This window comes from Mustelus asterias, chromosome 14, assembly GCF_964213995.1.
Source record: "Mustelus asterias chromosome 14, sMusAst1.hap1.1, whole genome shotgun sequence".
NCBI lineage: Eukaryota > Metazoa > Chordata > Chondrichthyes > Carcharhiniformes > Triakidae > Mustelus > Mustelus asterias.
In genome coordinates, this window is record NC_135814.1 from 98,148,608 (window position 1) to 98,166,304 (window position 17,697).

The window sequence follows — 17,697 nt, forward strand, 5'->3', positions numbered from 1 at the left end:
GCTAAGCTCAAGAGTTCCTTTCTAAGCCCTTCTGCCTCTCCATTGTACTCTCCTCCTGTAAGATGCCCCTTAACCCTTTACCAAGTTGTCCTAATTGTTGCATGCGATTGCTGTTGGAACATGTATGTGTGTGGACATGGGGCAAAGATAGGCTTTGCCACAGCTGTAATATTCTGTGTCATCGATTTGCCAGTTGGCGCCACTTATCTAAATTCAAAAGTGAGAGGAGGTCGCTTGGTTTTGGGTACTGTAACAACTTGTAAAAAGAAAAAATTGTAAAACTTGCACTTATATAGCGCCTCTCATGACCACCAGATGCATGAAAGTACTTTACAATTCTGTTATAATTGAGAAGGTGTGGCAGCCCATTGCGCACAGTGAGATCCCATAAACCACAATGTGTTAACGACCAGGTAATTTTTTTGTGTGTTGTTAGTTCAGGGATCATTATTGGCCAGCACACAGGAAATAGTTTCTCTTTGAAGTTAGTGCCATGGAATATTTTACGTGCACCTGGGGGGGCAGATTGGGCCTTGGTTTAACATCTCATCCAGAACATAGCACTTTTGACAGTGCAGCAGCCACTGAGTACTGCACGGGCATTTATTTTTGTGCTGGAGCAGGACTTGAACTCTCAACTTTCTGACTCCGCAAAAGTGCTACCAACTGAAGCATGGCTGCCACTTGCATTCTAATGCTAAGGTTCTAAGTAGCTGAAGGCGAGGTCACCAATGGCTAGTGTTGCTAACCCTCCTGGAATGAGCAGGAGACTCCCGGAATTGCCCAGAATCTCCCAGCGACTATTACAAACAGTCCTGGAGATTTTAAAATGATAGGATTTCCCCTCGGCTGATTGACTTCTGGCCTGGCAGCCACAAGAGTCCATTTGGTAGGCAGGTTAGGCAGCGCTCCCTCTCTGGTGCAGCCAGCATGATGATATAGTGCATTACAACAGGCAGCGCACATTGCTGCCGGCTGCCCAGCCTGTTTGTTTTTCCCCCCGCTGGCGCTGAGATAAGTGTGGTGTGAGCTGGCAGAGGGACCAGTACTTCCGCAGGAAGCAGGCACGAGCCAATGGTCCCGGGCTGGACCTCGCGAGCCTGTTGATGTAACCATCAGGAGGGAGCTGGCTGAAGCTCCCGCCAGCCAGAAAGTGGAAACCGAGCTGGCCGTTTGCCAGCACTCGATGTGTAGGATCTGCAGATTTGGACTTTGTCCCACCCTGTGTGGGCTCATCAAGTTGCCTAGATTCTGTGATGTTGCTTCTGCTGATGCCTCCTGGAATATGCACAGTGCAGTTGGCAAGCCTATCAATAGTAGAACATTTAGAATCAGGACTGCTCATGAGGCCAGAACATTTGTCGAGCTTGTGGGAGGGAGGGGGCTATAATATTAGGAGGTTGGGATGGGGGGTTATGGAGGAATTTGAAAACAGGGATAAGAGTTTATCGAGGCGGTACTTGACCATACGCCAGTGTAGCTCAGTGAGTGCAGGGATGATTGGACTAGGTGTGAGTCAGTGAAATCGGCTTCACACCGGCCCTCCCGGAGTCCATTGAAGCCCCCGGGTGGTTGGGAAATTCTGCTGGAGTGTGGGGCGGCACAGTGGTTAGCACTCCTGCCTCACAGCTCCAGGGACCCGGGTTCGATTCCTAGCTTGGGTCACTGTCTGTGTGGAGTCTGCACGTTCTCCCCGTGTCTGCGTGGGTTTCCTCCGGTGCTTCGGTTTCCTCCCACAGTCCGAAAGACATGCTGGTTAGGTGCATTGGCCATGCTAAATTCTCCCTCACTGTACCGGAACAGGTCGGAGTGTGGCGACTAGAGGATTTTCATAGTAATTTCATTGCAGTGTTAATGTCAGCCTACTTGTGACTAATAAATAAACTTTTTTACTTTAAAGATTTGAACAGCAGAGTCTTGGATGACCTGCAGTTTATTGCGGGTAGAATGTGAGAGCCCAGCTAACAGTTTTAAGTCAACAGGGAGCAACAGCAGAGATGAGGATTTCAACAGCAGGTGAACTGAGGCAGGGGCAAAGTCAAGGTGATGTTATGAAGGTTGGGATAGGTGGTCTTGGGTCCCAGTAATGGTGTGGCTATGTGGTTAGAAGCTCATCTCCGAGGTCAGATATGACACCAAGTCTGCAAATAGCCTGGCTCAGGTTCAGGCTGTTGCCAAGGAGCAGGACAGAATCAGTTGCTGGGAAGCCGCAGGGATTGAACACAATGGGCATGATATTAAGACCTCGCCCTGCCTGACTTTCGGCAAGGCAAGGTGGTGCGATTAGATGAGAGGCGAAAAATGAGAAAGGCGCCAGTTGTTGCAACCTCGGATACACTTTGTATTTATTTTTTTCTCTCTCATCTGTCTCCCAGATATGAACTGTGAATCCAATCCATCCGACCACCCAAGAGCCAGCACCATCTTCCTGAGCAAGTCACAGCCAGATGGTGAGTAGATATGAGCCAGATTAATATCATGATATCTGTGTTATTGTTGTCCATTATGTACCAGAGAGATGTTCTGGCTGTTTTAAAATGCTGCCATTACAATAGCTACTGTCGACTCCAGTGTAGGCCAACATCTCATGCAGTGTCACAACATTGCTTCAATTTCTATCTTTTTTTTCTAAATGCAAAAGCTGCACTGTTCATGAAATTCATTCACCAAATCTACCCAGCAACAAAGAAACACTGCCTTTGATATTGCCATGTTCCATTAAGGTTTGTAACATTCATGGACAAATATTCAGCTCAGTGGTGGAAAGTTGCATCTCTTTTTCCCATCGTCCTTTCCCAAGCACCACGCTTCCCAAAATGACTTGGCAAAGGTGGCAGAAGGGGTTATCTATCCTTTTTGTTCCCTGTTAATCACAGATATAATGAAAAGGTTTTTTTGCATATCTACCTTTAGAGCTGTCTGTCATTCATAAGAATATGACCAGGGCCACAGGTTCCAATATATCAGCAACCTGCGGGTCATGGTTATCAACGGTGTTTCAGGGACTCGATCAAATTCAGGGATCTTTAAAGCCCTTTAGCTTCTTTGAAGCGGGTTAGTCTCTTGGTGTAATCCCTTCCAGCTCTGCTGGCTGCCCGCATACCTCTACAAGCAGTTGGGTTCAATGTTTTAATCTCTTTATTGCCCAAGCTTTGTTTAAAATGTACAGATTCAAAACCTGTATACAACTTAAACGATGTGTTTGATAGCACTGCTCATCATTAACATGATACACGAGGTTGCTTATTCAGGCCCGGCACGTAATGTTTACAGCATCTTAAACTGCTTAAGTGAAATAAACACTGAAGTGTAAGGACAATTCTTTTGTGCACTCCACATATGGGTGGATAATACTTTTGTTAGCCCTGACCTGCCCCACCTCCAGCCTCTTCCTCCCCTTTAAATACTTTCAGTCAGTTTTTTCAAAATGTTGCGAATGGTCTGACTAGGGGGAATAACCTCACTGTCTGCTCAGTGTAAGTTTAAGTTTATTTATTCGTTACAAGTAGGCTTACATTCACATTGCAATGAAGTTGCTGTGAAAATTCCCTAGCTGGCTGGCTAAGCAGCCAAAGAATAAATTCTATTCCCTTAGAACCACAGAATCTTGCAGCATAGAAGGAGGCCATGCCCAAGTTCAATTCACTTATATTCAAAAGGAAAGCGATGATCCCAACACAGAACTCTCGGGCTCCCTCAGCATCCTTCTCCAAGTCCCTTTTCCAGCAATTCAGACTGAAACGAACTGTGTGAATCCTTGGCATTCTATTTGATACTGAGCTGCGTTTTAAACCCCATGTCCCATCACTAACACCACTTGTTTCCATTGTGAAACATTGCTGCCCCTCTGCCACTGAGTACCTTATCTATTCTTTGTCACCTCAACTTAATTATTCCAATGCTCTCCTGTCCTTCGCAAGCTCACATTTGTTCAAAAGTACAAGATCCAGTTCTACACTAAGTTCAATTCATCCTTTGTTGACTTACACTGGCTGCTGTCCCACAGCGCATTAAATTTGAACCATTTGTTCTCAACATATTTCTCATTGGTGACTCTGAGGATGTTGTAAAGACAGCCCTCTGTCTCTACAACATCCCCAGAGTCACCGATCACCTTCCATGGCATCTTTCAGTGTTCTGATTCTGTTACTTGTGGTCGATCCTTTGGTGACAGTGGTTTCACATTGGTTTTAGGGGAGGCAGTGGCGTAGTGGTATTTTCATTGGACCGTGGCGAAGTGGACTTGTCATTCGACTAGTAATCTAGTAACCCAGAGTAATGCTCTGGGGACCCAGGTTCAAATCCCACCACGGCAGATGGTAAAATTTGCATTCAGTAGAAATTTGGAGTTAAAGAGTCTAATGATAACCACGAAGCCATTGTCGATTGCCATCTATTATAATTCAGGTCAGAAACTCCAGAGTGTTTTATGAAGTCCGTCTGGATCATAAGTTTTGCAATTTGAATTTGGATAAGCAGGAGATGTTTCACTTCAGGTATGATTCAAATGACCCATTTGGGAGCTTTTATCAAACAAAGTTTAATTAAGAATATAATTAACATGTATAGAAGGAAAATTAGCAATAACCTTTACCAATTACAAACAAGAAAAAAATAACCATGATATTGTATAAACTTTAACAAGTAAATACCGTTCCAAACAAACAAAACCCTTGCCACAGGTTTAGCACAGAAAATACAAATGCTCATGTGATGCTGGAACTTAGTCCTTTGGTTGGATGCTGCAGTTCTCTTGATATTCACACAGATAAACTTGAAGCCAGAATAACTTCCCAAAATACCAGGGGGCGAGAGATAGACTCCAGGTACTAGCTAGCAAACCACCAACTGCAGACCTTTCACTCCAGGAAGGCCAGGAGACCTGCTTCCAGATAGCCAGTAGAATTTAAAATACCGGGGAGAGAGAGAGAAAAACACTGCTTTCAGTCTGATGTCCAAACACCTTCTAACTAAAACAGCAATCAGCAGCCAAACTGAAAATGAAACCTTAAATTCACTATGGAAAAAAACCTGTCCAAAACACATGATCTACCACCCAGTTGTAAATTCCAAGTCGGTGCATGAGGCCTAGCTTAAAAATAAACATAACCCCATTTAAACCATTGAAACAGCAATAAAAAGACTTTTAGCAGACAGCTGGTACCACAATAAAATCAAAGGCCTGCTTAGAAACTGCAGAGAACATGATTTAAAAAAAACATTTCTTAAAGGTACACTAGCGTCCACGTCAAACCCACCTAATTTCACTAATTTCCTTTAGGGAAAGTAATCTGCCGTCCTTACCTGGTCTGGCAACATGAGAGTCCAGACCCACAGCAAATGTTGTTGACTCTTAAATGCCTTTGGGGATGGGCAATAAATGCTGGTCCAGCCCGCGACATCCACATCCCATGAAAGAATAAATAAAAGAAAACTCACCCCCTGACCACATCAGCATGACCACGAATCTCTGCTTCTGCAGAGGTCTTCTCAAGAATCATCCTTTTGGCCAGGCATTGGCCATCTCATTCTAATCTCTTCCTCAATGGCTCGCACATGCCTTTCCTTGGTAGCTTCCATTTGTGAGGTTCCTTGGGATGATTTTCTTTGCATAAAAGGCAATATAAGAATGAAAGCTATTGCTTGAATTATGGTTCAGCTCAGAAACTCCAAAGTGTTTTATGAAGCCTGCTTGGATGGTAAGTTTTGCACCTTGAATTTGGCTATGATAAGCATGATATGGTTCCTCTCCGATATGATTCAAATAACCCACTAGGGAGCTTTTATCAAACAAGTTTAATTAAGAATATAGTTGACATGTATGGAAAGAAAATTAGCAATAACTTTTATCAATAACAAAACAACCACAATAATGTATATCCCATAACAAATATATCTAAGATGTTCCAATCAAAACCAAAACTTCCTTTAGACAAAATCCTTTTCACAGGTTTAACTAAGACTAATGCTCATGTGCTACTGGAACTGAGTCCTTTGGATGAATTCTGCAGTTCTCTTGATAGAACAGTTTGAAGTTAGAACAGCAGGGAGAGACTCTGGTCAAGCCACCAACAGCAGGTTTTCGACTCCAGGAAGGCTTTCAGCTAAACAGCAGAATTTACCAAAACCAGGGAGAGAGAGAGAAGACACTGCTTTCAGTCTGATTTCCCTTCTCCCTTCTAAACTAAAACCTGCAGCTCAAAACTGAAAATGAAAGACTCCTGTCACCTGACCTGCCAACCAGTTTTCCTCCTCACAATGCCGAGTCATAAACACCCCAGTAAAAATAAACAAACCCCTGTTTAAGCAGCAATAAAAGGACATCTCCAGACAAGCCGGCAGCCATGACATCAGATAAGGCTGTGAGCATGATTTTTTTTTTTAAAATCTCTTAAAGATACACTAACCTCACACCCCCTTTAAGAACAAAAATGAACCATTGACATTCCAAGATGGTTTCATTTTTCAAACCCTTCCAGTTTCACACTATTAGTACTCTACAATAAATATACATATATTTTGCAAAATCAAAACATGCAAACGTCATAATATAATCCATTTCAGTTCTTGTCTCCCACCATCGAACATTTCTCCTTTTATCACATTCGTGACAAACTACTTCCTCTCCCAAATTCTTAAAGGTACACTAACGTCACAGAATCAATTACTCAGCTTATTGAGTGTGATCTTCCAGCTTTTCACACCACCGACAGTGCACCCCTGCCATGTTTCTCTGCACTGTGGGGTTGAATCAATGGAAGATGCCGTTGACAGCGGCGGGACCAGAAGATCCACCTCCTGCCCACAGCACGCAGTCTCCTGCCGCTGAGAAAAATGCCTTGGGGGAGGCCAGTGAGTCCCGGTGATCGTGCTGTATCTAAGCACAAATTATACAATATATAAAATGTAAATGAAGCGTTTCATTAGTGAGGATTTAGTTAAATGACGTATATATTTTCTGATCCTGTGATATGGAGAGTTAGACTTTTCTTTAAAAGTATGGAAACTCTGAATTTCTTGCCTAAGTAATCGAGGTCTTGCGCTCGAAGGAATCCACACGATAGCATGTCTTGCTTCTTCAGACAAAATGTCAGATAAGTGTAGGTGATGTTATCCCAGGCTGTGCTTTGCTCCAGATGATTGCTGGCACCAGGTAGGTTGGAAGAGGTAGCGTTTTCCATAAAGACCTCTAACTGTCTCTCAGAAACACAGAAGAGCTGAGGGGTCACTGATAAAGGTCTACATTTGGCTCCAAATAGATTTGTTTTAGTTTGCTCACAAATTTTAAAATGTGTTTCCTTTGTTTTGAAACAGTGAGAGAGAAGAGAAAGAGCAATCATATAAACCACGTAAGTGCAATTCCTTTAGACAAGCTGTGTGTCTGCTTCACCATCGCGGGCCATCAGTATTTTGTCATACTTCAGGATTTAATTCTTTAAGCTACAACATTTTGTCAATTTCATTTCATTCTCCCCAAGCTCCCGGCATGGTGGCACATTGGTTAGCACTGTTGCCCCGCAGCGCTAGGGACCCGGGTTCGATTCCCGGCATGGGTCACTATCTGTTTGCGTGTTCTCGCCGTGTCTGCATGGGTTTCCTCCCACAGTCCAAAGTTGTGCAGGTTAGGTAGATTGGCCACACTGAATTGCCCCTCAGTGTAAAGATGTGTAAATTAGGGGGATTAGCGGGGTAAATGTGTGGAGTTATGCATAGGGCCTGAGTGGGATTCTCTGCTGGAGAGTCAGTGCAGACTCAATGGGCCAAATGATCTCCTTCTGTACTGTGGTGATGAATTAAATCTTGGACACTGTGAAATCACACTAGAGGACATTAGCACGCAAATTCTTAATATTGTTGCCACTGTGATTTTAATTGAAACTCAATCTGTTTATTTTTAAAATAGATTAGCATTTCCACTTTTTTCCAAAGAGAGGCATTTCATAGCACAACATTCACTCGCCAGTATTCTCTGGTGCATTCTCATGGTGACGACCTTCGCATTTTCAACCAAATAAAAGGTGAGGGTATAGAGCAGCAGTAGGAAAACTGAGCAGTGCACAGTGCTGAGGCCAGTTCATATGAGGAGCCAAGTTTGGACAGTTGAAACCTGTTTCCAGTAGGAAGACAGGTAAGCAGCGAGAAATCATTTGCATCGCTTCATCCCAGATATGAAGATGCAATGTAACAGCCTCTTGGACCGCCCAGTTACTAACATTATATAAAAAGGCTATCACAACTTCAGAATGTCCTCGAGCACTTTACAGCCATTGACGTGCTTCAGAGTTATTGCTTTTCCTGAAAGAAGTGTTTGGGACCTGGATGGGGGAAGGAAAGTTTGAAAGGACATGACATGTTGCATTTCCTCTACTTGTGCTCAAAGGGGAGTGGGTTTTGGGGGTGCTGTAAGAGTGAACCGGGCTGTTGTGAAGGGTCAGATCCCTTTGGAATGCTAAAGGACATGAGAAAAATGTAATTGGTGGTAACGTTGCACTGGAGGTGGGAGAAATAACAGAAAGTGACTTGTTAAATGCTTCTGACTATGTGCAAAATGGCAGGTCTAGGACCTGGCACTGGAGAGAGAGAGAGAGGCTGTGCCGGCTGGTGCCACAAATGCAGAGCGCATACCCCCGCAGAAGCAGTCGCAGCACCTTCCACAAAACCAACTGCGGCACAGGTCTAACAAAGGCATAAAAGAACACAATGCTGTTCTCTCACTCTCTCCCCCGCACCCCACCCCCCTAATATTTCCTTATGTGACTTGGTGTCAGACTTTGTTTTATAATGGTCCTATGAAGTGCCTTGGGACATTTTACTACATTAATGGCCTGAGGAGGCAGTGGTGTAGTGGCAATGTCACTTTTCAGTAATCCAGAGACCCAGAATAATGCTCTGGGAACCTGGGTTCGAATCCCAATCCCACCAGGGCAGATGGTGAAATTTGCATTCACTAAAAATCTAAAATTAAAAGATGACCATGAAACCATTGTCAATTGTCAGAAAAGCCCACCTAGTTCACTGATGTGGGAATGTGGGAGCCTGGCTAACACTTCAAATCTGCCGTCCTTACCCGGTTCTGGTCATCCTAATATAGAAAGGATGTTAATAAACTAGAAAGATTTGCTAGGATGCTACCGGGACTTGATGGTTTGAGTTATAAGGAGAGGCTGGATAGACTGGGACTTTTTTCCCTGGAGTGTAGGAGGCTTAGGGGTGACCTTATAGAGGTCTATGAAATAATGAGGGGCATAGATAAGTTAGATAATCAACATCTTTTCCCAAAGGTAGGGGAGTCTAAAACTAGAGGGCATAGGTTTAAGGTGAGAGGGGAGTGATACAAAAGGGTCTAGAGGGGCATTTTTTTCATGCAAAGGGTGGTGAGTGTCTGGAACGAGCTGCCAGAGGTAGTCGTAGAGGCGGGTACAATTTTGTTTTTTAAAAAGCATTTAGACAGTAACATGGGTAAGATGGGTATAGAGGGATATGGACCAAACGCGGGCAATTGGGAATGGTTTAGTGGTTAAAAACTGGGTGACATGGACAAGTTGAGCTTGAGGACCTGTTTCCATGCTGCAAACCTCTATGACTCTACATGTGACGACAGCAAAGTGGTTGACTCTCAAATGCCCTCTGAAGGGCAATCAGGGTTGGGCAATAAATACTGGCTCAGCCAGCAATGTTCACATCCCCATTTCAGAAGGCAGTTGAGAGTCAGCCACATTGCTGTGGCTCTGAAGTCTCATGGAGGCCAGACCAGGTAAGGACGGCAGATTTCCTTCCCTAAAGGACGTTAGTGAACCAGATGGGTTTTTCCGACAATCGGCAATGGTTTCATGGTCATCAGTAGCTTCTTAATTCCACCATCTGCTGTGGCGGGATTTGAACCCAGGTTCCCAGAACCTTAACTGAGTTTCTGGATTAATAGTCTAGCGGCACGGTGGCACAATAGTTAGCAATGCTGCCTCACAGCACCAGGGACCCAGGTTCAGTTCCTGGCTTGGCTTACTGTCCGTGCGGAGTCTGTACGTTCTCCCCATGTCTGCGTGGGTTTCCTCCAGGTGCTCTGGTTTCCTCCCACAGTCCGAAAGATGTGCTGGTTAGGTGGATTGGCCATGGTAAATTATCTCTCTGTGTACCTGAAAGGCACCGGAGTGTGGCGACTGGAGGATTTTCACAGTAACTTCATTGAAGTGTTAATGTAAGCCTACTTGTGACTAATAAATAAACTTTACACTTTAGCGATAATCCCACTCTCAAAATGTTTAAGAATATTAGGGAAGTTTACCATGTCTCTTTTCAAATGTCTCCATGATTTTTCTCCAGGGTTTCTTGTAGCAGTGCCCAGGGGGTTAAGCTTTAACTCCTGGTGACACTGGGAGTAAACAGGAAGGTTGGCAATGCTCACAGGGACAATAATATACAAACGTTTAGACTCTGGATGCTCTGCAACCATAGTGGATCCCACAGAACTCTTCACACTCATTCTCCAAACTCTTGCTTCTAGAACAACATTTGTAGAAATTTGAGAACTGGTAGTGCTGTTTGTGAGGTTCTGCATTACGAGCCTTGGACGTCAATGTGGATTTCTGAGGCATTTTATTTTTTTGAATGTAATGAAATATCAAACGAGGACAATGCTGCAAGTAAAAGAGACACTTAATCATTGCTCTCCTTGGCTGGCAGTCATCATAAGAACATAAGAACTAGGAGCAGGAGTAGGCCATCTGGCCCCTCGAGCCTGCTCCACCATTAGTACAATCATGGCTGATCTTTTCGTGGACTCAGCTCCACTTACCCGCCCCTTCACCATAGTCCTTAATTCCTTTACTGTTCAAAAATGTATCTATCTTTGCCTTAAAAACATTCAATGAGGTAGCCTCAACTGCTTCACTGGGCAGGGAATTCCACAGATTCACAACCCTTTGTGTGAAGAAGTTCCTCCTCAACTCAGCCCTAAATCTGCTCCCCCTTATTTTGAGGCCATGCCCACTAGTTCTAGTTTCACCCCCAGTGGAAACAACTTCCCTGCTAATCTATTCCCTTCATAATCTTATATGTTTCTATAGATGGAGATGGATCTCCAACTCAATCGCTATCTTTTAAATATTATCAAGGATATGATCCCCAGTAATAGAGAGCACTGAGCAAGATTGAAACTAATTTCACAGCGACAGGGAGTTTGTGATAGTTTCACTGAAGAAGTGTGGGTGAGGCCTGTTCCCATTTGTTTGAGGGAAGTTATCAAAATATTTGGGGGGGTTGTGAAGATTAAATAGCCTCCTCTTGAATACTTTTGTTAAACACAAGGTGACTCAAGAAGATAGTAAAGATCCCAAGGAACTATTCCAACAGCAACTTGCATTTATGTAGCAGCTTTATAGCATCATAGAATCCCTACAGTGCAGAACAGGCCATTCGGTCCATCGAGACTACACCGACAACAATCCCCATAATCCCGCATATCTATCCTACTAATCATCCTGACACTGAGGGAGAATTTAGCAATCCACCTAACACGCACATCTTTGGACTGTGGGAGAAAGCCAGAGGAAACCCACACAGACACAGGGACAATATGCAAACTCCACACAGACAGTGATCCAAGGCCAGAATTTAACCCAGGTCCCTGGCATTGTGAGGCAGCAGTGCTGACCACTGTGTCACCATGCTTTAACATGGTAAAATTGCACTTAGCACATCAGATGTACAAGTTTCAAGTATCATTTCAAACATTATACAAGTTCAAAGGTATCCCAATGCAGTCTACTTTTTATATACAGTGTATTCACAGGAGTGATTAGTAAACAAAATTTGGCACTGAGCTACATAAAGAGATGTTAGGATAAGTGGGCAAAGGTTTGGTCAAAGAGGTAGATTTTAGCAGGGAATTCTTCCAATGTCATAAAGGACTAAGAACAGTAGAGCACAGGAACAGGCCCTTCGGCCCTCCAAGCCTGCATCGATCATGATGCCCATCTGAACTAAAACCATATGCACTTACGGAATTCGTATCCTTCCATTCCCATCCTATTCATCAATTCAGCTAGATGCCCCTTAAATGTCGCTATCGTACCTGCTCCCACTACCTCCCCGGACAGGGCATTCCAGACATTCACCATCCTCTTTGTAAAGCACTTGCCTCGCACATCTCCTCTGAACTTTTTGTATTCTTCTCTCAACGTAAAGAAGGATGAATGAACAGGCTATTACTATTGGTGAAGTGTTGCTGATAATAGAATAGCTTTTGCATGTTCCTGCATCGTGACTCATTGAGGCAGTTTAAGGAATTTCAATGTGATATGGGGCTAATAGCTATAATTATTTATACTAGATATTTAATCCCTCAATGATTGGCTTTTGCATTATTTTTTTTAGAAACATAGAAACCCTACAGTACAGAAAGAGGCCATTCGGCCCATCGAGTCTGCACCGACCACAATCCCACCCAGGCCCTACCCCCATATCCTTACATATTTACCCACTAATCCCTCTAACCTACGCATTCCAGGACACTAAGGGCAATTTTTAGCACAGCCAATCGACCTAACCCACACATTTTTGGACTGTGGGAGGAAACCGGAGCACCCGGAGGAAACCCACGCAAACACGAGGAGAATGTGCAAACTCCACACACAGTGACCCAAGCCGGGAATCGAACCCAGGTCCCTGGAGCTGTGAAGCAGCAGTGCTAACTACTGTGCTACCGTGCCGCCCCATGCAGGTATGCAGGGTTCATACCTACATGTTATAGAAACATAAACATAGAAACTAGAAGCAGGAGTAGGCCATTTGGCCCTTCGAGCCTGCTCCGCCATTCATTTTGATCATGGCTGATCATCAAATTCAATATCCTGATCCTCCCCCTTTTCCCCCACATCCTTTGATCCCTTTAGCCCCAAGAGCTATATCTAATTCCTTCTTGAAATCGGACAACATTTTGGCCTCAACTACTTTCTGTGGTAGTGAATCCCACACATTCACCACCCTCTGGGTGAAGAAATTTCTCCTCATCTCAGTCCTAAAAACTTTAACCCTTATCCTCAAAAAGATGATCCCTAGTTCTGGACTCCCCCGCCATCAGGAAAATTCTTTCTGAATCTACCCTGTCTAACCCTGTTAGAATTTTATAAGCTTCTATGAGATCCCCCTCACTCTTCTAAACTCCAGTGAATACAATCCTAACCAACTTAGTCTCTCCTCATATGACAGACCTGCCATCACGAGGAATCGGCCTGGTAAACCTTTGCTGCACTCCCTCTATGGCAAGGACATATAGTTATAATAATCAATGTCTTGTACTGATGTGCGGAAATAAAGAGAAATCTTTCAGATTTGATTTAATTTATTTACACAGGTATCTCCTGGTCAACTCACTAAAAAATACAGCTCATGTTCAACAATATTTATTGATGACAGTACTGTAAGCCAACCCAACCTGAAGAGCACAATTAAATGGTAGGTGATCAACGAATTCAATTCTCTTCTTGTCAGACTAAATTTAAAGTAGGTGTGGGGTTTCTTTATCTAATTGTGGTAGATTAAAAACATGAGGTTTTTTTTACTTCTTAATATGAACTGTTGTGATTTATCTGAATAAATGATCCTTGTAAGAAGACTTTTCTCAGGTGTCCCACTGAGGTGTCTTGTATTCAGTTGATCTCGCTCAACCAATACATAGACTACGAAAGTCAGCATGTGATTAAAGAATGAAAAGAAATTTTATTTGCTAATGCATCCATTGGAGAGAGAATAGCCGATGACTACTATCTATCATCGCTAAACGTTACAAATGTCGAATTGATATACTGTCCTGAACACTTCAATATCCTGCCCAGTCTGTCACCCAAACTGGAGGGTCCAATTACAATATTGTACATTATTATCTTAGCCAATAACATTCCACCTGTCAACAGAAGTAGGAGATCATTAGCTCATTGCACCTAAAGGTTCCTACCCCGTTACTTAGGAAACTTAGCCCACGTACATCCGGTATATCCAAAGCCACAGCTAACGTGTGAATTGTAATTGGCGAACGGAGTCATTCTTTTGCCTGAATCCAGCTTCTCTTATCAGCTTGAGAGATTGCACCAGCCTCGCTACCCAGGAGTGAATATACTCCCATACATTCCAGACTTCTAGTTAAACTTGCTCCTGCGTATCCCAAGCTGACAAGAAAATCCACCTTTCTGTACTCTATTGTACTAAAAGAATTTGGTTTACCACTGTGTTTCCCATCATGTTGAGCAGTTGGATTGCCCATTGGCCAAGGTTTACAAAACACATGAAGAATGCAGTTTAATTTCATAATACTTGGTTAAATTGTGGTTGTACAGTTTATATACCTTTGCATATATTGTTCCAGACACATTGTGAATTCTCACTACAAATAAGGCACTTTATAATTACCTTAACCTCATCCACTTATTATAGTAAATCTAAAATGAAGGGCTTCTATAATCCAATTTTCATTTACCCTTCTTCAATCCTCGATTCAAACATCAGCCTTGGCTCCGTGGGTAGAATGTTCACCTCAGTGTCAGAAGGTTGTGGATTCAGGCCCTAGTCTAGGAAACAAACTCATCATTTGGGCCAACAGAGTGGAGCTGCCCTCTTTCAGATTAAACTGAGGCAGCTCCAGTTGAGTATGAAAGATCCCTTGGTACTGCTTGAAGCAGGGTTTTGCCAGTTAACCAGCTTGTCTTTATGCCAGCACCACCAGGGACAGATTAATTTATCATTAATCTCCTTTCCTCTTTATGGGATTTTGCCATGTGCAAGTTGGCTGCCGCATTTGGCTACATAACAATGACTGCAAGTTTTAAAGTAATTTGTGGGTCACAAAGTGCCTTGAGATGTCTAGAGAATGTGAAGGGCACTACGCCAGTCTTCCCATTCTGTTGGCAAGTGACTTGCAGCATAGCATCTTGTAAACTGTGCTTCATTTATGTTTTAAATACAGATGTGCATAGGTCAGTAACAGTTCTATGAGGAAGCCTTGTTCAACAGTAACTTGGTGGGGCTAGTTAGATGGCATGAATACAAAGAGTTTTTTTTGGGAAGGGAGATACTGGTGAGAAAGTATGGATGTTGTATTTGTCGGGCTATAGATGGTGTAAATTTGCATTTGTTTAACAGTTTAAATGTTAATTTTTTTCCCCCTTCTTACAGCGTTACGCTTGCAATATATTATCACACAAAGAACAGGTAATCTTACTCTTTCTCAAATTGTTCTTACCAATTATCTAATGCTATCTTGTAGCACCTAGTTTGTGTGACTTCACAAGAAAGTAGGGTTTGTTCCACAGTATGGATGTCAGAACTCTGCCAATTATCCACTGCCAATTTTCAGGAAATTAATTTTCAAAATGTAATTAGTCTCCAGGGAATTGCGTTGGGTTCTGTAGCCTCCTGTGACGTTTCCTCCACCAGTCGCCCTGTGGAGCCCTGATAACTGCCATCAACAAATCTTAATGGAACAAAAATAAAGGATGGGGTGTTTTTTTTCCCCTCCAATAACTTGCATTTGTGAAGGTTACATAGAACATAGAACAGTACAGCACAGTACAGGCCCTTTGGCCCTCGATGTTGTGCCGAGCTTTGTCCGAAACCAAGATCAAGCTATCCCACTCCCTATCATTCTGGTGTGCTCCATGTGCCTATCCAATAACCGCTTGAAAGTTCCTAAAGTGTCTGACTCCACTATCACAGCAGGCAGTCCATTTTCCCCTCCAATAACTTGCATTTGTGAAGGTTCTATAGCATAGTAAAATGTTATGGTGTTTTATCAGTGGTGAAGGGATAACAGGCTATACAAGAGGCCAGGATTGCTGGAATATGGTGCTGTTGAGGGCTGGAGGCAGTTACAAAGATGGAGAGGGGCAAACCGTGAAGAATTTAAAATTGAGATATTGCTCCACTCAAAGCCAACTTAGGCCAACACGTTGGAGAGGGGGGGGGGAAGAGAGGAACAGATGAACGGCGCAAGATACGGGCAGCAATTTAAGATGAGCTGAAGTCTATGAAAGGTAGAAAATGGGAGACAGGCCAGGAGACCATTGGAGGAGTCAAATGGAGATGTGTCAAATGCTGGGATAATTTTTTTTTTAGTTGGAGGAACTTAATGCTTTTAGTGACAAACACCCAAAAGGTGCCCTTCAACCACAGGTGGAGGGAAACCCTCAGTTAAGGAAAAAGGCAGACATGTCAGGCGCATTGTTCTATCTTATAGTTCATGGCCGGCACAGTGGTTAGCATTGCTTCCTCACAGAGCCAGGGACCCGGGTTCGATTCCCGGCTTGGGTCACTGCCTGTGCGGAGTTTGCACATTTTCCCCGTATCTGCGTGGGTTTCCTCCCACAGTCTGAAAGACGTGCTGCTTGGGTGCATTGGCCATGCTAAATTCTCCCTCGGTATACCCGAACAGGTGCCAGTGCGTGGCAACTAGGGGATTTTCACAGTAACTTCATTGCAGTGTTAAGGTAGGCCTACTTGTGACACCAATAAATAAACTTTAAACTTTAACATTGAAAACATTATTGTGATGACAGCAATTGCAAAAATTAAGTGCAGTTTGCATCTTCATAAAACACAGGAGAAAGAAAGCACAAAGCATCAGTGAGGCCACGTGCAGTGATCACTACACTTATGAAGTGATGAAGTACTTTTCAAGTATAGTCACTGTATCCTGCATTACAACACAACTTCAAATATATTTCATTGGTTGTGAAGTGCTGTCGGACATCCTGAGGTTGTGAAAGACAATGTAAGAATATTTGTCCTCGATATAAAAAGTGTCATCGGAAGCTGGAGCTATTCTCATTGCAAAGGAAGATTGATGGGAGGATCAAATTCTAAAACAATGGGGGAACTGATGCAGTTGAAGGTAAGGGAATCGAGGGTTATAAGCATAAGGTGGGAAATTGGAGCTGAGGATTATCTCGGATCAGACATGGTCTCGTTGAATGGCGAAGCAGACTTGATGGCCTACTTCTGCTGCTACGTCTTATGGTCTTGATGGAAGTATACTAAGGGAAATATCATAAGAAAATCCAGTGTGTCCAACGATAAGGTGACAAAGCCCCAAAACTGAACATAGAATCCCTACAGTACTGAAGGAGGCCATCAAGTCTGCACTGTCCACAATTCTACCCAGGCCCTATCCCCATAACTCCATGTATTTATCCACCTAACCTGTGCATCTTTGGACACTAATAGGCAATTTAGCATGGTCAATCCACCTAACCTGCACATCTTTGGACACTAAGGGACAATTTAGCATGGCCAACCAACCTAATCCACACATCTGTAAGAAGTCTCACAACACCAGGTTAAAATCCAACAGGTTTATTTGGAATCACGAGCTTTCGGAGCGCTGCTCCTTCATCATCCTTTATCCATATAGCCACTCACCTGATGAAGGAGTAGCGCTCCAAATACACCTGTTGGACTTTAACCTGGTGTTGTGAGACTTCTTACCATTCTTTTGTTGAGAAAATGCCAGCATTGCTTGTATAAGTTAATACAAATAATTGTATTTTCTCTGCACTCCCTTTTAAGTGGGTTATTCCATCATGCCTTGCCAGACCAGTTCATGCCTGTGTTTTTCTCCAATTATTAGTTTTGGTGGTTATGCTACTGGAGGAAGGGGAGGTAGGCTGGGAGGAATATTGGAACAGGCTCAAGTGGTTCCGCAAATAAATT

The 17,697-nt window shown here is 43.3% G+C and overlaps 1 protein-coding gene across 1 annotated transcript in view; it reads left to right on the top strand.

Moving 5' to 3' along the window:
• ccnyl1 (cyclin Y-like 1) overlaps positions 1 to 17,697 on the top strand; it is a 73,723-nt gene that overhangs the window by 21,837 nt on the left and 34,189 nt on the right. The window contains exons 2-5 of the mRNA XM_078228931.1: positions 2,376 to 2,450; positions 7,315 to 7,349; positions 13,352 to 13,452; positions 15,166 to 15,201. Coding sequence (XP_078085057.1) covers positions 2,376 to 2,450; positions 7,315 to 7,349; positions 13,352 to 13,452; positions 15,166 to 15,201 — 247 coding nt within the window. The remainder of the gene's footprint in view (positions 1 to 2,375; positions 2,451 to 7,314; positions 7,350 to 13,351; positions 13,453 to 15,165; positions 15,202 to 17,697) is intronic.